This window comes from Mytilus edulis, chromosome 5 (genome assembly GCF_963676685.1).
Source record: "Mytilus edulis chromosome 5, xbMytEdul2.2, whole genome shotgun sequence".
NCBI classification, from domain to species: Eukaryota; Metazoa; Mollusca; class Bivalvia; order Mytilida; family Mytilidae; genus Mytilus; species Mytilus edulis.
This window is the reverse complement of record NC_092348.1, coordinates 90,029,980-90,052,018: the sequence shown is the minus strand read 5'-3', so window position 1 is coordinate 90,052,018 and position 22,039 is coordinate 90,029,980. Positions and strand designations below refer to the sequence as shown.

At 31.7% G+C, this 22,039-nt stretch overlaps 1 protein-coding gene across 2 annotated transcripts in view; it reads left to right on the top strand.

Annotated features, from left to right (window-relative positions):
* The first annotated feature begins 8,356 nt into the window (after window positions 1-8,356).
* LOC139524785 (uncharacterized) overlaps window positions 8,357-22,039 on the top strand; it is an 85,188-nt gene continuing 71,505 nt past the window's right edge. Inside the window, exon 1 of one of the 2 annotated variants that reach the window (XM_071319865.1) lies at window positions 8,357-8,521. In XM_071319865.1, coding sequence (XP_071175966.1) covers window positions 8,458-8,521 — 64 coding nt within the window. In that variant the 5' untranslated portion in view covers window positions 8,357-8,457. The remainder of the gene's footprint in view (window positions 8,522-22,039) is intronic. The other variant, XR_011664859.1, reaches the window with a different exon arrangement.

The following is a 22,039-nucleotide window of genomic DNA, read 5'->3' as shown; positions in this document are numbered from 1 at the left end:
AAGTGTCTTGACAGTATGAACATTGTCTTAAAATTTCTCCACACTTCCTGTTTCATCCGATAGGAGTCTGGATTAGTCTCGACCAATTCTTGACTATCTTAAATTTGTCTCGATCTGTCTTGACATATTCTTGACATTCTTAATGATGACTGAATATGTCTTGACATATTCTTGACATTCTTAATAATGTCTGAATATGTCTCGACACATTCTTGACAGTCTTAAATATGTCTTGACACTATCTAAACAGTATAAATTTCGCCTGAAACGTGTACAGACTTATTCTGCACTGTTTATGACAATCTATTGCTATTATATACTCCTTTTTAATATGGCTAAACTAAACTTTGAAGAATTAATGATTAAATTGGTATAGTAAGATACCCTTTTGGTGCAACTAAGTTGGAATACCCTGAATAATCCCCCATGTAGTTTAGTTTTGATTTATTTTTATTAGACGTTTTATTAATTGTTTTCACTTGGAATAATAAGTCGAAATGACTGACAAACAGCATATAAATTTTTGCCATTCATAAAACTGCCAGTCAAATTTGCTCTACTAAAATAGGTGTCTTGTAGGCAGTTTTAAAATGTGACCAGTTGTCTCTTTTGGACCTTAAAATTCATCTTTAGGGTTTGTGTGGGTACACAAAGAGGGGGGGGGGAGGCTCTCGTGTATGCCAAAGAATTTGTTCTCATCTTGATTCAAAAATCTTATCAATATTTTAGAACAACCCAGAAACATTTTTTATTCAATTTTGAGTGTTTGAGTGTTGAGTGTTGAATTTTATAATTTTTAAACAAAAATAAATATTTGTGATAACTCCTTTCTGAAAAGAAAAAAAAATGTTAAAATCTGATTGGACCCATTATAAATACATTTTGTTTTATTATTCCTGGAGTAGATAATCATTTTCTTTGAATCTTTGGGAATTATTGAATTTGTTTTTTTTGTTAAAAAAATTAACTTCTTAATTTTGATGAAAAAAATCCATTTTAATTCTATTTTTTTCCATCAAAATGATGATTTTCATAATTTTCATCTATCAACAAACTTTTTAAATTGTAGTGGCATGGTTGGTCAACTAATAAGTTGTATGGCTTAGTAATTTTTATTTGATTGTTGCTTGTACTCTGGGTAGTGGAATACCTTAGTTTTATGGGGAACATCCTGTCCATGTGTAATACTTAATATATATTCCAACAGATGTCATTACACAAATTCTTCTTCTGTTAAATGAATGATTTGTATATCATCATAATTTGCTATTTATATATTTTTGTATGATAATTATATACCGTATTAACATTGAATATATTATGAATGTAGAATGAACTATGTCTACAGTATGATTGGTTTTAATCATTTAATTTATAAGATTTAGGAATCAAAATTGGTAATTGTTTAAAAACCAACATTTAAATTGTTTTATATCAACACATTCATATTATAATTATTTTATACATTAGATTTCATATATATAGCCATATTTGCATTTGTAAAAATATTAAGATACCCAAATTCTCATTTATTTTATATGCCCAACTTTCATAGAACAGTATTTTATATAAAGAGAAGTTAAGATTAAAGTTATATTATGAATGTTGGCCATGATTTGTAAAACTCAGAACTGTCAAGTAAATTTAAGACACAATTGAAAATGTTCAGAATATGTCAAGCCATACTGAGAAAAAATAAGAATGTCAAGAATATGTCGAGAAATTTCAAGACAGTATTCAAATGTCAAGAATTTGTCAAGAAATTTTAAGACCAAATTCAGAATGTCTAGAATATGTTGAGTAAATTTCATACAAATTTAATATAAATGAGAATTTGTCAAGAAAAATTAAGACACAATTCATACTTTTGGAGAATGTCGAGTAAACGTTCATGCAAATCAAGACAAAAACTGGTCTTTTCAGACTTTTAGACTTTTGTAGTGTGATTTCGTAACAAGAATCATGTTTCCTTTCAACAAATGTGACCTACCGAATTAGACTATTTACCGGGTTTGTAATAACATGAACAGCAAAGGCAGCTGCTACATGTGGAGCAGGATCAGCTTACCCTTCATGACCACTTGAGATCACCCCAAGTGGCGGGGATCGCGTTGCTGAGTCTTTAGTTTTTTATATTGTGTATTGTGTACTTTTTTTTGTCTTTTTCTTTGTTTTTGCCATGGCTTTATCAGTTTAGTTTTTATCTATGAATTTGAATGTGACTCTGGTATCGTTCGCTCTCGTTAAAATTGTCAAAATGATGTAAAGATAAAGCTCGTTGAAGGGAATATGACGACAAATAATCCTACCCAGTATGAGTATCAAATGGTCTTTGAGGGTATCCATTTTAATAGGACCAATGAAACATTGGACGGATGGATGCGGACCATGACAATATCCTCGGAGTGCGACTTTCGAGGGCAATGAAGCAGATATAAAAAAAATCACTAAATTTTGTATATACTCCAGACGCGCGTTTCGTCTTCAAAAGACTCATCAGTGACGCTCTAATCCAAAAAAGTTAAAAAGGCCAAATAAAGTAAATGAGTATTGAAAGATTGAATTTGACTTCACCTCTATATTGCAAAAGGAAAAGATGGATAAAAAAAACCTCACAAATTAACATTGGCTTAAATCAAAAAAACTTTTGAAAATATCATAAGTGAATCAATCAAATTCTTGAATTTCTATGAAAAGAAGTCTTCAAACATTTATATAATCCCTAATCTAATTTTTTAAATAGACTAAATGATGTGTGTGCAAACGAGTGTTGAATAAATTAAGCCTAATGTCGATACGCATATAAAAATATTACGTTTACTCATTTGTTAAATATGAATTAACGAACTTTGTACATCGATAGACTACTGTTGTGTGTATAATTTATGATCTGCGATAGTTATTCGTTTCAACACCTAATACAACATGAAGATGATATAGTTCCTGGTTACTACAAAGTATGCCCAAATCATCAGCGAATATGTGGCTTACTAAATATTTGGTTGATTGATTTATTTCCATTTGCTTTAAATCCAGTGGAAAGTATTTCATGATGGTTCAGGACGAAAATCAATTAACAATAAAACCATAGGTATGTTCTGCAATTGGGGATATACCATTAGCACAGTGGGTATGGTTGTCCTGCGAGAGAACGTTCTGTGCTGGTGATTCGGTCCTGACGGGTGCTGGTGATCAATGAAAAAATGTAAACAAAGACGAAAATGATGATTTTTGACGTTTTCACTCATAAAAAATGGAAGAAAACAGTTGAGACTTTTCAATTTTGTTTCTTATGGGTTCATATGTAAACCATTAAAAAGTTGACTCTCTAAACTGTTTCAGTAAGCGTAACACAAAAATGCTCATTTTCAGAAAATCTAGAACTGTAAAAAATAAAACGAAAATGCTCATAGAGTCCGCTTTCTATACCGCAATCCACACGACAAAACTATTTTGTGAAAAAGCATTGCAATTTATTAAAATTTAGCATTTTCTCAATTTTTTCATGTCCTGATACTGTGCTGGTGGGTCCTGTCATTGTGTTGGTGGGTCCTGATACGGTGCTGGTGATTTTGGATAAGAAGTTGGTCATATTTGAAACAAATGTTACAAAATCAATAAAATTGGGCAGATAATTGTTCTCAAATGATCGTAACTTGTATTACATAATTAGATAAAAGGGCAACATCTTTCGTCCAATATCAGATAACAATATATAGTATCTAAAATAAGAATAGTTTTATTAAGATATTAAATGCCCCTTACATTGATGCTTCAACAATGATCAAAGCATATGCCGCATAGACATGTTTGTTAGCGCTCCGCATATATTTATAGAAGAGCTGTAAATTCTAAAAAAAAATTCTAGTTTAAATTTTAGTTTCTTGTGTACAATTTGGAAATTAGTATGGCGTTCATTATCACTGAACTAGTATATATTTGTTTAGGGGCCAGCTGAAGGACGCCTCCGGGTGCGGGAATTTCTCGCTACATTGAAGACCTGTTGGTGACCTTCTGCTGTTGTGTTTTTTTATTTTGGTCGGGTTGTTGTCTCTTTGACACATTCCCCATTTCCATTCCAATTTTATTGTTGTCGTAGATGGTTAAAACGAATTCTCAACAAAATCTCAATAACTTTGTTGGAACGAATAAAGGCTTTAAATCAAATTTTCGTGGACTTTTTAGCTTCCACCCTGACGAGGCGTGTTAGCTGTTCGTATGCTGTTGTACCTGACACACGGAAACTTTCACATTTCCATCTTCTTTTCTGAAATATTTTTCCCAGCTCATACTTGACAGGATTTTTATCCTAGTAAAAGGTGTAACCAATGAATTGAACACAAGTTAAAAATTCCACAATACTATATAATTCATTTTATGTGTCAATTTGTTCGAAAAAAGTCGAAAAGAAGAGAGTTTTTTTAATGTCATGATTATCTGTCGCTTTCTAGATCTATGCTTAGCATTTATTTCAGATGACATGGACTCCTCACCCTGGTGACCCTGCTGCCTTTCATAGCTTTATCCGTATACATATATTAATAGATAAACAAAAGGCTGCAACTGATATTTTTGTATTCAAAATGATTCGTTGTAACGAAATATTTGTGGTGAATGGAAACTGTGAGGGTCAAAATCTTAAATTGCTTATAAATGTTGCTGGGCCCAGTTTCGTTATCTGATCTGAATTTTCTGAAATGTGCAAGGTAGATAGACATTGGCCTTTTGATTTTTTTTACTCGGTAGGTTTTGCCCTAATTGCTTGAACTTTAGCAATATTAAAGCCGATTTCAATGAGTGTGTCGACAAAGGGAATATCTTTGGTTATCTTGCTTGCTGAACAGAAAAGTCATTGTTAGGTTATGTAAACTTTACGAGTAGACTAGTCCGACAAAGGACACATCTTTCTGTATGTAGGACCAGGCTACTTCGAAAGGAGGGTAGTATACCTTACCTAACAATGAATCCACGGTTTAGCTAACAAGCAAGCTAACCAAAGATATAACATTTGCCTACATACTCAATGGAATCGGCTGTAACTAAAAACTCGAATACATTTTAACAGACAGTGGTCATATTTGTTGATGAATATTGTTTTTTCTAGATTCACTCTTGAAAAATCATTTGGTAACATTTGGTCAAGTAATTTCAGAAAAGATCTTTTTGTAATTGCGGACGCCAAGACAATACATGAACCTCACACGACCCCTCGACACAGGTGAGCTTATATATGATCTTATAGCGATTCGGTATGATAACCAGTTGAAAGTAAGCCAGTTTTTTGTGTGTGTAGATTTGTATTGTTTTAAACTGTTATGACCTTTTAAAGTTAAATGTAGGTGTTTAATCTAAGAATTTCTTTTTTTTAAACTTATATACTTGTTTTATACTCAATTGGTAGTATGAAGCTACGAGATATTTGAAATATTTGAAATTGAAGGCACAATTAACAAAGCAAACGGTAGTTTCAAATACTTTTAAATAGATCTTTATATGTACCCTTGTGTTGATCCAATGCTAAACATAACAAAAATCTCTGTACAAAGGTTATCTCGTCTTCATTCTCTGACATATTCTAGTCTGCCCTTTCATAAAATAGTGAATTTTTTTTAGTGTTCTATCGAACTTTCGAAAAAAAAAATACCTGATAACCGTTCAGACAAAAAAATTGTGTTGAAAAAATCTTACAGATACAGCAAGTGATTCTTAATAGCTACAAGATACATTTTTCTTTTAAAATACAACTTTTAAATCTTACGAGAAACTATTCCAAGCTTAAAACTTTCACTGTAACCTCGCTCTAACTTATCCCCCATCCCCTCCAAAAAAAAAAACCAAACAAACCCGCAATACTATTGTCATTCTTATAGTCAGCACTAAATTGTTCACAAACAAATGTGTTTTAAGCTGCTAAAGACATATGATTCAAACGCTCAGAAAGTGCTTTGTTCTATACTTTTGCTCTCCATTTTTATGCAAAACCTTTTACATTTTTATTTTATGGGTTATTGTTGAAGGTCGTACGATGACGTGTGGTTGTTAACAAATACTTCCTTTGGTTTATTATGGAAATTTGTCCATTGACAACAAACATACCACATCATCTACTTTATATAAGTATTGTATAAATTACAACGTATTTTGGTGATCTTGCAAAATGATCGTAATCCCGAAAATCGTAAACATATTTTCTTATCTTAAAAGGGGGCAAGAAGGGTTCCATTAACAGGCCAATAAATAAGATTACAGTTAATTTAAAAAAATAAAATAAAAAAAATAGGGCTATTAAGTTAATTAGTCAATAGCAGTATCAATGATCTTGAATATGTGGTATTTTTAACTAAAATATAAAGGCACAGAACCAGGACATAGGAGCACAGAACCAGGACCGTTTTTCTTATCACCAGCACAGCGTCAGGACAATTCCGTTTAAGGAACTTGCACGACTTTTGCAATATCATATTGTTGTAATATACTTTGCATGGTACTTATGACGAATCAGAGAAAAATTAAGCAACAAAACAGTCGATTTATTGCCGTCCTGATACAATGTAAACAAACCCACCAGCACAGAATCAGGACCCACCAGCACCTGACAGGACCAAATCACCAGCACAGAACGTTCTCTCGCAGGACAACCATACCCACCGTGATTAGGTTAGAATTGTGAAATACAACAGGAACAGTGAAAGAATAATTTAAGAAAACAGATAATTAGGCTTGCAACAGGCCGCCTACGTCTTCCTATTACATTTGTTGCAACAGTTCTTAACGTGTTGAATGTGTGCCACTCGTTTTACACAATACATTTAATTTTCAACGCACGAAGTTGTTATTGTATATATCCGGCACAGACCAATCTGACGTTGAACTTACTGTCGCTCAGGAGGAGACCCAGTGACGATTATATTCATATTAACCAGTCATCCCTTGGGCTGCCAATATATTGGATGTAGATAGTGTTTTTTTTCCATAATAGAAATAGATACAAAGCTCGATTATTGAAATGCATGATCATTAAACCTTATACAGGTAATTCTATCTATTACAATGCAAATTTGCAGTTCACCATTATACATCAGTTCTTTCTAAATATTGCAATGCCAGAAAATTATGCATTGTACAGAACTTTTTTATTACATTATCCTGGGGTCCTCGTATAGTTGATGGCTTTAACAAAACAGGTCAAACGAAAGGGTGGCAGCTTCGTCGATCCTTATCTTAGTAAACGGTAACTAGTGTCTACTGAGTAGTGTTATTGCGGTTTCACTTATAAATGGAACGATGGATGATAATTGGTTAGTTCTCCTGTAAATCTTTCTAAAAAAGGAATCAATCATTTAATGAACGGCAGAATAAACATTTGTTGCTCCGAAAAAGTCATCGTCTGGTTTGATTAATTATGTTTTTTGCGGCATTTGTTTTTGAGAAATTTAAAAGAAGTTCAGTTAAAAGACCTGGTCAATTAAGCATTTTATTCGTTTGATAGATTTTAGTTGCAGAAAAAATAGATATTTGACAGGAGAGTATAGTATCTCTCCGATTTGATGCTTCAGATATGGTTGGCCGTATAAAAATAAGTCGATGGGGTATGATTGCCAATGAGAAAACTATCCACTAAAGTGCAAATGAAGTGGATGTTAGCAATTATAAGCAATAGCATGACCTTCAACAATGAAAGATGATTCAAATAAACATTTTCAATAGTAGTCGCGCAAAGGAGTACATTTAGTAGAACTTTCAAGACAAGAATCATGTGTCTCCTGGTGTCATCAAGTTGTGTTTGCTAAACCTAATACTTTTTTCCTGTTGTTCTTGAAAACGATAAACATACATTTTACATTCTAAATGTGATATATATGTTTAAAAGTCTAGATTAAGTCTGAATCTGTAGTCTTCGTGGTAGCAACTGCGCTATGCAGTAATTGAACATCGTGCTCGCGTTATTGTACTAAATAAGAAAAGTCTAACAATGAAGTTAACTTAATTGCTTGTCCTCAACTATGAGTACCTGGGATCAAATTAGCTAGAGAAATTTAGCACACAAATATTTTATGTGTTTTTGAACAAATATGAAAAAGAAGATGTGGTATGATTGCCAATGAGACAACTGTCCACAAGAGACCAAAATGACACATACATTAACAACTATAGGTCACCGTACGGCCTTCAACAATGAGCAAAGCCCATACCGCATAGTCAGCTATAAAAGTCCATTAAAATACAAACAAAATATATCAGGATAAACAACTGTAGTTATCGTTTATCAAAGTAATATGCATCATCAGTCAATGCAAATTCATTAAAGATTCATTTCAAAATGATTGGTTGTCAATAGTACTAACAATTAGAAACATACCTGCAATATTGGTTTAAATGTTTACGCATTTTAACTACTAATCATCCACAAATAGATAGTCACTGATCTTACTGGTATTCTAAGTTTTAACGGAATAAATGTTGTACATTTTTTCCTATTATCTCGTGATATATTATTTGGCTCAAACTGTTACGACACTACGTAAGTATATATTTGATTAATTTTTAAGATTTCGTCTTTTACTGAGGTAGAGACAAAACAAGTTGGGTGAAGAATTGATAAAATAATTTTAATCATGATCGGAGCTATCTTTTTGAACTAACCTTAAGTTGTTTCAATTTCGGGTTGTTGTTTTTTTAGGTTTTTTTTGGGCACTGACTGATTATAAATCGTACCGAAAAAACAAAAACATGAAAATGGTGATAGCTAAAAAGATATAATCTAATAACAAAAAATACACACAATACTTAATCGACATTCCAAGTTACTTCAATCATTGAGATTCCCGACTCTCTCTGAATGTGTATTTTTGTTAGGTTTATAATTTATAAGAACCTTAGTATATAATTCTAATATTAAAAGAATTGTGGTTTGAACTTTCTTGGTGAAGTTAAATCTTTCAAAAGACTTCAGTCTCAACAAATTTATAAAGTGTTATATTTAATTGATTGATTGTTAATTCTAACAAATATAAATCTTTTACAATGTTTATAATTTTCCTCGCAGTTCAGTTTTTGGTGATTTTACTTTTTTCAGTTTTTTTAATTTTTTTCCTTTAAGTATACGAAAACGTTAATTATCCTCAAAACAGAAGAAAAGTTCCGAGTGTATCTCAACTGATAAATCCCTAGGAAGATAGGTCAATATTGAAATGACATGTGCAAAACGAAAGTGTAAAGGTATTGGAACTGATAGATTCCATCCAACCTCAACACGGTAGGTATATAGTCCAAATAATTATGACGTCTTGAAAGGCTATTATAATTTTTTTCTTTGACGCCTTACTTCGACGTCATAATGCTGAAGCCGCCATTTTCGGTTGGACTTTGAGAGCATATTTTGCTCTCAACTTTGAGACCCAATTTAGCCATCAAATTTTCAATGAAGGCTAAAACAAAATGCATATATACAAATTATTACCTTTTATGTGTTTGTTTGTGCAAAATATTTCCAATTAATCCCTACAGAAATAATAATATAAGTAACAATTCCATCCGAGGCGGGAACATGTCGACTGCATTTTTTAAAACGTTTGTCTGATTTCTTTTTAGGAGATTATAAAATAATTTTTATACCAAACTCGGTAAAACCCGAATTTCCGGAACCATTGTTTTACATTATCCGGAAATTCAGGTTGGTCAAAATGTACCGAGTTTGGTTCAAAAATATATTTTATACACCTAAAATGAAGCATCTTGAGGAGAAATCAGCTAAACGTTTTTATAAAGCAGTAAATTCCCTCTCAAAGTCCAGTTGAATATATGAGTTTGGCGTTATGACGTCGAAGTAAGGCGTCAAAGAAAAAAATTATAATAGCCTTTCAAGACGTCATAATTATTTGGACTAGGTAGGTATAGTGTCCAGCTAGGATCGTGGTTTTTCGAGTGATTTGATCGGGCTTTTTCGAGTGTGACCACTTTTTTTTCGAGTGAACATGAACAAAAATGTAAACAAACAGACTTCCTTTCTAACAAGACATGATATAGAGGCTTGATATTAATATACAAAGTGATATTATGTATGATAGTATTTGATATAAAAAGATATAACTAATACTACATTATTTTCGTTAAAAAAGTTGAAATCAGCCTTAAAATACTTTAATTCCAAAAATAGAATAAAGCCATTTTTGTACACATAACACTGCTATGTTTAAGGAAATGCATACATGGAATCTATATATCCTTAGAAATACAGACACTTTACAAAAATTCTTGTTTTTGCATTGAAAACGACATTTTAAGATTAAATTCATTTCTTTATGTTCGGGTTTTTTCGAGAGCAGTTTGAGCTATTTCGAGCGTGACCGATCTTTTTCGAGTGATCATACAAATTTCCTTAGCTTAAAATGCGTTGCATCAGTGTATTTACGTTTAAAAACAATAAACCAAGGTTCAAATTAAGTACTTTTCCAGGCATGATCCAATGCATTCGTCAGTTTGATAATGGTGTTCTAACACTTGCATGTTAAAAACATTCGGCTATTTGTATATATATATTGTTGTTTGTCATATCTTATAACTTAGTACATGTACAGTATATACTCGTGATGTCATGTCAGCATAGAATTTTTTTTTCTGATTCTTGTTTGCTGTCCAGTACTAAGGTTTCTTATTCCGTTTTTTAACAAACAGCTGCGTCATTGTCGCATGATACACCTGTCACGTTTTCAAAGTTCATTTCTCTTATGCATGTTTGTGTCTTATCTATTTCTTGTATGCATAGAAATTTCTCGTGCCACACTACAAGGAGTGTGATATGAAAACGCCCGGTACGAAAATCTGCGTTTATTTGATTTGCTTATACATCCTCGTAAGACGATATTACGGCATTTTTATGGAATGCTGGAACTGTCTTATAGTGTAAATATTTAATGTGTTCTGTCACTTTGTCTTTACGTCCTGTCGTTTCTTCTTTATATTACGTGCAAATGTCTGTATTTCTTGGCACGGCATCTCTGTGTTATGTCAAATTAGTTATTTGTTTGGTCAAACAGTAGTATTATTTGTCATTGCTAAAGTTTGTTGCGTACAATAGGCTTTACATCATGCTTTTACTATTATATATTCTGTGAATACTTCGAAACTTTATGATCAACCATCTTTACATTCTCTCATATTTTATCTATGTTACACCTATTACGTTCTGGTAAACGCTTTTTTGACACAGATTAAAACAAAACGCATCATTGATATACACTTTGAAAATTAAGAAAATTACAAGTTTTAGCTTTCTAAATAAAAGAGCTCTGAAATACTTCGTTGTATTCTTTTTCAAGGTAATATCCATTGGATGCTGAATGTGAACTGAAGGTTATATATGTGCATCGGGATGTTGATTTAGTATTGGAAATATAGTATTTTTATATATTGATTGATATAAAAATGTTATATAAATATTTAGTTTTTTGTTCTTTTTAAAGGGGCACTAGCTGTCAAATTCATGGTCACCGATTTGACTCAAATTTTCATATTTGATTTATAACAATGTAAAACATTTATCCAAACTATCAAAAGTCTAAAATAAACAGTTTACAGAGCATGGGGTAGATAATATATAGGTTCGTTTCGTGTGTATTTTAGTCCAGACGCCATCTAATTACCTATCGATTTGACCTCAGGTGACCATATAAGCAATGTAAACATAACGTCGCTGGGCTTCTAAAATGTCGTATATGACTTTTTTGGCTAAAAATACTTTTTGACACCAATGGTCTGGGCGGGAGGAAATCTTTGTTATCACAAAATAGCATACAGTTAGACCAATCAAAATGTGTGAAATAAGACATATTACAAAATTGCCAAAGTCAGTTGTTTGTAAAGTTTGCTTCCAAAATGTTGTATGAAAACTTGAAAATCGTTGTAGAATGGTTTTGGGAAAAAAGTAATTGTACATTTCTTTATTTCTGTGAAAATAATTTAAGTTCTTGGATAATCCAGAAGTGTCAACGTTTTTATTTCACTGCTATTTACAAAAATGTTCAAGTTCACATACGACATTTTGGAAGCATGCATTTTGCCAAAATTGTCAAAGCCTGTTTGTGAAAAATTTTTTTCTTGAAAAATTTGTAATTTACAACATTTTAGAAGCCCAGCGACGATAAATTAAGATATGAATAGATTAAACCAACACGTGCAATTGGATTTTTATAGGTCTGTTTGATTTTATTTTATAGATTAAAAATAGATATTTCTCATTGTTTTTAACCGTATAAGAATGATTTTATGTGCATCATATTAGTAATCAAATCATTTACCGTAGTTTCACTTTCATTGTTGACATTCTTTTTCTTTAAATAAACAATACACGTACAATGCATGCGTTGTCAATCTCTAGCTAGGGGTTAAATTGAAGTTCACATGAATGCGGATTTAAAGAGGTCGACTCATTCACTTGCAAGTGAATTACTAATTATCAATGTTTCTTGGCGTAATTTGACAAAATTGAACCTTTTTGGCTGCAAAAAGCGAATTGTAATTTCATTATTTCACTTTCATTATCGATTGAACAGAAAAATCAAACTTTATATTTTTTTATATATCTCGTAGCTAGTGCCCCTTTAAAGAATGTGCGTTATACATCCATTCTTTTTATATTTTGTTCACTTTACTTGTTGAAAATTAGAATATTTACAAATATATAGGCACGGTTCTCGAGGTGTGTCTCTCTTGGGTTGTGCCTAGATTGACAAAAGTCATAAAATACATTTAATGCATTTTTGAAAACATTGTACAGGAACATTTTTTAGCAAACAAATCGTGCATATTGCAGATTAGCAATGCAAATAAACACTTATTAATGATTGATATTTCAATTTTCAATTCAGTGTGTAATATATATGCATAATAAAACGACCATGAATTAATAACATTTGATCTCAAATATAATACACATAATTAAATTTGTGTTTTGAACATAAATTAATGATATGAAAATGTCGTTAAACTCGGTTAAAAACATAAATAAAGCAAAACAATTTTAATATTTATAAGAACGTTTGCAATCACCCATGCAAAGTTGTCTGTCTTTGCTCCCTCTCTCTGCGTGGGACATTGAATGTTTTGCTGGAAAATATGAATGCCCACTCAAATTCAATCTATCAGAAAAATCGAATTATTACAGCAGAGTGTCCACCATGCACTTGCACAGCACTAGTATAATTAATATAGTGCAATAGAATGATATACAAATGGATAAAAATTATATATACCTGTAACTGTAATTTACAAATATTAAAATAATGTATAACAAAAAAAAACAGTTTACTGATTTGTATCACTTCTACGATGAAGTTGAATTTATCATCCACGCACAGAAAAAATATATATCTGTACTTTAACGTCACTTTCAGGTAAAGAGATGTGATTTGGTTTTCTAAGACAAGTGCTTGTGACCGTCCACTAGAACTTGCGGTCATCCGATGTTCAGTACTTCAGTACTTTGATTAATATCTTCAACCTAAAGATGTGCTCAAAAATTGATAAAACATAACAAGGGTTTTATTTTTTTTTATAAATGTCTTGTTATTTTTATTTTATCTTGATTCATTTTGAGAACTCAAACCGTATCAATGACATACTGCACATTTAAAGATTTTTGAAAACTGGGAGTTAGCTGGCAATTGTTTCATGGTGCTTTAAACGGATGAATAAGAGGGTTCCGAAATTCCAACAATACAAAAAATGACTTTCTTAATTTATAATTGGTAGCAGGAAAATTACAGAAGAATTTAAGCCTTCCCTTTCGTGTTAAAGTCTTCACAGTTTTCTTTTCGTTATGTAGGTGATTTTATTTTAAGAATTTTGACTAACTATGTTACGTCGATTTCAAGGCGAACAAGATTGCATCAATTCAAGATTGTTACCGCACTTTGAGAATAATTTGGATTGAATCATATGAACTTCATGCCTCACAACCTATTTATAAAAAAACCGTTTCGCTTTAACAGTAGCCGAGAAAAGGGGGACCGATATATCTAAAAATGACAATATTTAACGGAAACTGTCAAAACATATTTTAGAATGATAACATTTAGATCCAAAAGAATATATTTGTATGAAATTTTATATTTTTTTAACAGAAGATTATTTAAATAATGATGTGCAGCAAATCCCTTTTATGAACATTTGGCTTAATTGTGTATTTAGCTATATTTATCGAACCATTCGCGTTCATAACTAAACGCATCGAAGCTTTAAGTTACCGTTTATACCGTATATCCCGCAATAATATTCATTGAATTTATGACTCTCCGTTCGGAAAATAGGTTGATGTTTCTAGTTTATACGAAATATTTCGTTGAAATATTGAACAAAAAGATAAATTTATATCAACGATGACCAATAGTTGTTTTAATGTCTGTATCATTTTGGTCTTTTTTGGATAGTTGTCTCATTTGCAATCATACCACATCTTCTTTTATGTATATCAACAACTTTGGAATAATGTATTGATTATAAATGTACTTTGTCGGTAAACGTGAAATTTATTTGTACGAGCTTTAGAAACAGGACGAAAAGCGAGGCTTACCGAATTTTCTCCTGTTTCGCAGCGAGAACTAATACATTTTATATTTCTGACAATGTACATATATTGTTTACAATTTACACCTGGTATTTGAGCATAAGTTGTTTAAATCTTTACTATTGTCTTTGATTTTTACAATTATTGAAACGCGGACTCGAAGAAAGCCCCAAAATGAAGATTTGATTTAATCTGTGTCAAAAAAGCGTTTACCAGAACGTAATAGGTGTTTGCACATAACGTAATAGGTGTTTGCACATAACGTAATAGGTGTTTGCACATAACGTAATAGGTGTTTGCACATAACGTAATACGTGTTTGCACATAACGTAATACGTGTTTGCACATAACGTAATAGATATTTGGACATAATGTAATAGGCATTTGCACATAACTTACATGGTGTTTGCACATAATGTAAGTGGTATTTGCACATAACGTAATAGTGTTTGCACATAATGATGTAGTTTTTATACATAACTTAATAGGTATTTGCACATAACGTAATAGGTGTTTGGACATAAGGTAAATGATGTTTGCACACAGGGTAAACGATGTTTGCACACAGGGTGAACGATGTTTCCACATAAGGTAAACGAGGTTTGCACAAAACGTATTAGTTGTTTGCACATAATGTAAATGGCATTTGCACATGACATAATGAATGCTCACAGAGAGTATCAATTGTTCGGCAAAACGCATATGAATTATACCATGATGTATTGGGTTTTTCACTGGAGATACATATGTATAAACAAAAAAAATTATGCCAAAATACTATAATATCATGAGATTTACATAAAACAAAGGTGTATCAAAACAAAAGCTTTAGAACATTTGACATAACAATAACACTTGAGACAGGATGCAATTATTAACTGACTTTACGTAAAAGAAGAATAGGCACAGCATAGATAAAATATAAGAGAATGAAAAGGTGGTTGATCATAGAGTTTCGAACTATTCACAGAATATAAAGTAATTACAGCATAATGTAAATGCATATTTTACACAACAAAGTTTAGCAATGACATATCATACAATTGTTTGACCAAACAAATTACTACTTTGACATAACAAAGAGATGCCGTGTCAGGAAATAAAGGCATCTGCACATAACATAAAGAAGAAATGACAGGACGTAAAGGCAAATCGACAAAACACATTAAATATTTACACTATAAGACAGTTCCGGCGTTTCCATACATTTCAACTGGCTATTCGTTTAATAGGTCATTCACGGCCTTCAAATGTTACGACGATGTATATTTCGTGTGCAAATTACTAGAACAACGATTTGCGGAATTTTTAATTTATCTCAATGAGAGTGTTGACCATATTACGACAACTAGGTTAAATCGGTGCATTACGTTTGCGCGCATTACCATTATATTTGTGCGCAGCTTTTGATTACAATTGCGCACAATTTTTTGACAGGTAAACTCAGGTAAACTCAGGTAAAAAGACTTTTTTATTTATTAATTTGTTTAATTATTCACAAGTATCAGTAGCCCTTCCTTTAGTCTAAGTCACCAAAGGCACCTGTTTTGAAAGAATTCAGTCAGTAATGTATTAGGGAAAATACAGGTAATAATACTTATTTATTTAATAATTTGTTCAATTATTTACAAGTATCAGGTTAAATAACTTGTAAGAATGGGATATCGCTTATTATCATATACTTAGACTAAATAACATATGATTTTTACTGTATGATAAAAGCATTAAATTAACGTAAATTCCATATTTTTCGAATTGGTGCTTAGCGGGCTGATATGAAAAGTTTATCACATGCTTCGATTGTTATCACATGCCTTTCCGTAACGTTATCACATGGCATTCCGGTGATACTCGGCAAATTCCGGAAAATACACCTCAATGCTACGTTTTCAGTGAAAAACATTACGACATAGTGTACAAAACAATTATTTAGATACTGAAAAGTATACTGTGTAAAAAAATAACAAACAAAATAAAAAAAAAAAAAAAACCAAACAAACAAATTATTAAACAAATGCATTCTTTATAAGTTTCAAACATAATTTAGAAAGTTACTTTGAAAAGGTTGACTTTTCCAAACAGTGTTCATTATGTATATTGTTGTGTGTGTGTTTTTTGTTTGTTTTTGTTTTGTCGAGTCGTCCATATCAAAAATGTTTTCTCCTCTGTTGAGGCATATTGCAGAAAGATTGGATATCGAATGTACTAAATTTGGGTCCGACGTCCGTGAACTTTTCAATCTTTGAACTTCTATTTGGGAACCACGTAAAAGGATCCATATATGAATCTGTTATTTTACTCCATTGTTGAAGCATATGATAAAAAGATCATAACATGTCATTTTTCCATATCGCATGTATTATCAGCCCTCGGTCAATATCAGCCCTCGAGCCATGCGGCTCTTGGGCTGATATTGAACCTAGGGCTGATAATACATGCGATATGAAAAATGCCATGTAATAATCTGATAATATCAACTCTCGCGTTATTTAATTCAAATAGTAATAATAAACTCGCCAAAGGCTTGTATATTATTATATCGAAATATACATTAAGCTCAACTGGCCCAAAAGCGGCAAGTGAGATTTTTTCATCACTTGGTGTTCGTCAATGTCTGTCGTCGCCGTCCGTTAACTTTTACAAAAATCTTTTCTGCAGCTACTTGACCAAGTTCATTATAAATAGAGATAACTGTAAGAATTTTCGGGAAAGTAATATCTACAAACAAGTCACCATCACAAAAACAGAGAATTGTGTCATTGATTCTTTTTTTTTGTCTTCAATATTGAAGGGTATCCTTTGTTAAAAATTCACTGGGGCAAATAGACCAAGGTGAGTGACGCAGGCTCTATATATACTCTAGTTTGTCTAATAAAATCCCATATCTCGGAAACGTAAAATCTAAAATTTATAAAATTCGAAAGGGAGGATTCCTCAATAGACATACAAATTCACCGACGTTTCATGTAAATCGGTTACAGTGTTTTTGAGTTTTTGTCCGACATGCTGACAATGGATATATGTACAACGGGGTACCGTAATAGGTTCCGTATAAAAATTTCATGGTTCAACACGAAATTTTTTATTTACTTTGACAACAAAAGTACCATGAAATGAAGTTGAAAAGATTATGATTCCCCTTTACTATGTTCTAAAGACCTTTAAAAGGACTCAGTAATTTCTAATTTAATACTGGAGAGTTGTGGTAGAACGTTTTCCCGAACAGAAAATTTGCATCAAATTAATATTTTTTTCTGATTTATTGAGAATATATGATATTTTCATTCATTGAATTACAGATATAAATTAGAAAAGTCACTGTTTAAAGTCTAGAATACCTTTTTTCTTAAATTTATTCAAATTTTCTGTAAAAAAACCGGACCATTTGTCTAAAAACCCGGACGATTTCACAGTTGCTCTTGAAAAAGCCCGGACAATAATAAACACTGATTGTTTTGGTTAAATACAAGGAAATTGTGCTTCCTTGTTGATGTAAATATGTTTAGTATTCAATATAAGATGAGCAGTAATGTAAAAAAAAACTATTATATTTACGAAATAGCAGTTAATTGAACTTATCGCATGTTTTATCACTCGAAAAAGCCCGAACTACACTCGAAAAAAATGGACCACATCACTCGAAAAACCACGATCCTAGCCGGACACTATACCTTCCGTGTTCACACCATTTGTGCGAGCGATAATGTCCAAGGCAAAATCAATGACTATTGTAGAAAACATTTTGAACGCCGTAAATTTAATTTTCATATCCGCATAATACGAAGTTTACTATATGACGTGTCACGGTACTTATCTATCCCAAATTCTTGTATTTGGTTTTGATGTTATATTTGTTATTCTCATAGGATTTTGTCTTATGCTTAGTCCGTTTCTGTGTGTGTTATATTTTAATGTTGTGTCGTTGTTCTCCTCTTATGTTTAATGCGTTTCCCTCAATTTTAGTTTGTTACCCCGATTTTGTTTTTTGTCCATGGATTTATGAGTTTTGAACAGCGGTATACTACTGTTGCCTTTATTTACGGAGATAAATTGATAGCATTTAACGTAAGGCAATAATTCTTAAACGAAGTCCAATAGCAAACCTTTCTTTTACCTTGGCCTAGATATTATCTCTTTGAGGATACGATACTGCCATGAACCATTGAATAGTAGAACAAGTATACAGACATTTGTATATTTCAATTGATTTGAACAACGGTGGTCATTATAAAGTCAATGTTTTGGTTTTAACAAAATAACTAAATTTATTCCATATTGGTATTATTTTAGTAGGTTTCTCTATATAAATTGGATTTTGAATAAAAAAGCATATTCACCTGAGAAAGTGTTATTCACCGCGCTAAACGTCACGCGCTTTTACATGCAACGTTATCGTAAAATGTTTCATGTAAAAAAAAAATGGTATATGTTTGTCATTAGATACATTTTCTTCTCTCGGACTATGGAATAAAACAATTACTGTCTTTTGTTTCGGTAAATATGGGGTTTTATTGACTTTTGAAAAACTGATATTTACTTTTGCCGTCGGCCTCAGTGAATATCATTTTTTCAAAAGTCAATAAAACCGCATATTTACCTCATCAAAAGACAGTAATTGTATAATATAAGAAGACCTTATTAAGGGACTATTTAAATAAGAACACAAAAGGAGTATCAAAAACATTATGAACGGTAGAAACAAAATACAATATAAAATAAATCTAGCTCAGAAATTAAAAGATTTTGCCATTAATTCTTGATTGATAAAATCCGTTCACACTAGTGGTACACGTCGCGTTTCTATTGACGGATAGCATAATCACTTTAAGAAACCAAAATATTGCATTTTTAAGTTTCATTGCGTTAATGCCACTTTAATCTGGATAAAAAGTGTCTATTTTCTATACTAACAAAAAAATGAGGTACAATTTGTTATCCGGCAACGAATCAAATAATTGAAATTTAGATAAAGCTACAATAGGACGACACTGTTGTTTATAAAAAAAAAATATACCATTTCAGGCCCTTGTATTTTCCAATTAATTGATATAACTAACAAGATACCAATATCAATAGTACCGTTTCCTGTTACCTAATCCGTACGTTCTGTCTATGTCAGGCGCTAAACCAAACGGTGGGTTTTGCTTCATACACGGGTTATAATCAAACCTGAACTTTATCTTTATACAGGGATTGAAACTTCTAAATTCAAGTAATAACCAAAAAAATATATCTACAAGTAGGTTCTGTTTGTAGTAAGAAAACCAGCACGGATTTTAACAGAAAGGTTTTAAAAGAAGAGAAAACTTGAACTCTATCCTAATTCTATCCTGTTTTTTTAAATTTTTTAAAAATTCAAATGTGAATTGTTATGTGCTGGTTTAGGTTATTTTATGTATCCGTTTTTTATTCTGTAGGTAGCCACCACTTCGGTTTTATCATGTATATCTGTTATATAGTCATTTTATTAAAAAAATACTGTTTGCCAAAGTATAATTATTCTAAAATAATAAAGATGTTCTTATCCCAGGCAGAAATCCCTAGCCGTATTGGGCACAACTTTTTGAAAACTTTTATCCTTAATGCTCTTTAACTTTGTACTTGTTTTGGCTTTCGGACTTTTTTCATCTAAGCGTCACTGATTAGTCTTGTGTGGACGAAAATCGCGTCTGGCGTATTAAATTTCAAACCTGGTAACTTTTGATAGTTATTATTCGCATGTTTCTCTGTCCTATATGTTTTCCCATTTATTTGTATTGTAGTCCAGTCATGTAATTTTGTCATTTTAATGTTATATTTAACATTGCCATAAAAACGTGAGGTTTGGCATGCCCTAAAACCAGGTTCAACCCACCATTTTTTTTCTTCAAATGTCCTGTACAAAGTCAGGAAAATGGCTATTGTTATATTCGAAAAACTAAGGATTGTATTATCCTTGGCATAGATTACCTTAGCCTTATTTGGCACAACTTTTTGGAATTTTAGATTTTCAATGCTCTTCAACATTGTACTTGTTTGGCTTTATAAATATTTTGATATGAGTCTTATGTAGAAGAAACGCGCGTCTTGTGTACTAAATTGTAATACTGGTACTTTGATAACTAATTACATTATAGTTCGTTTCTGTGTGTGCTATACTTTAATGCTGTGTTTCTGATGTGTCGTAGTTTTCCATTTATATTTGATGTGTTTCCTTCAGTTTTTGTTTGTGACCTAAATTATTTTTTTCGATTTGTGAATTTCGGACAGTGGTTTACTACTGTTGCCTTTCGTTATCGGCCTTATACTCATCAAATGACCAGGGATGGACACGCTTACTAACTTATGTGATCGATTACAAGTAATTATCGTATAATAGATTACATAAAGGATTTTTGTGTTATCGATTAATTTGATTTTTTGGAAAATGACGCAGTCATTGTTCCATAACTGCCGACCTGATTTCTCTGCCTACCGCGCTTGGTTTCGTATTTACTAATTTCAATACAAACTGGAATGTGCTTGTGTTATCATTATGCATGAGCATTGTGTAGTAATCAGCCAGGAACCAGTTTACAAACTAACTGGTTTCTGTTTGTATTCCACTACAGTCGAACAAAGTGTTGTAGTTTGACAGGAACCAGTCCAGAATTTTGTAAACTACAAAACGTAATCGGTTATTATCATTCTGTTTTGGTGTTTCATACCGACTTATATGGTTTGAATAAGCTTAAGACCCTTCAAACATTAATGTGATAGGTATATTTAAGACTGTTTTACAAAAGGATGAAACTGTTTTGCTTTAAAAGTCGTACTATAGTGATATATGTTATGTACGGATTTCCACTCTCACCGGTTAATTTCTTCTTTTACACGTGCTTTTGAAACTTCCTGTTTAAACATCGCAAGTTTTAAAATTGTTTTTTGAGTGAATTAAACTTATTTTAACAATCACGAAGCGTTCGGGAATCATTTCAAGCAGTTTCTTCTTCTCTTTGATGATGGAAAATAGGTTTTCTCAAGAAAATACCGCAAACGATCGCAGAGGAATTGAAACGTACAAGTCAAGTCGGCACCTGGTTAAATTGGCATCTAGTCAAATCGGCACCTATTTGACGTCAATTCGGCTTCCAATAATATTTATTATAATATTTTCTATTCAATTAATTAATAACTGTTACCAAGTACATAGTGAATATTAGGTAAACAACGAAACCAAAGTGAATATGTTGTTGTGTATAAAAGTAAACAACGAAGCTATTGTTTTAACCATTAGACAATTATTAAAATTAAATGGAAAACTATGAGTCCCTTTCAATAAATCAAACTTTCATGCCAAATAATTAGCAAATTTAAGGTGGTTTTTTTTTCAGTAATGTTTAAACAGCATTAAACAAACAATCCTGTAAAAGACTCACCTGGTTAAATAATGCATAAAAATATCCAATATCTCATGTATTAGTCCAAATAATAATGACGTCTGACAAGGCTATTTTA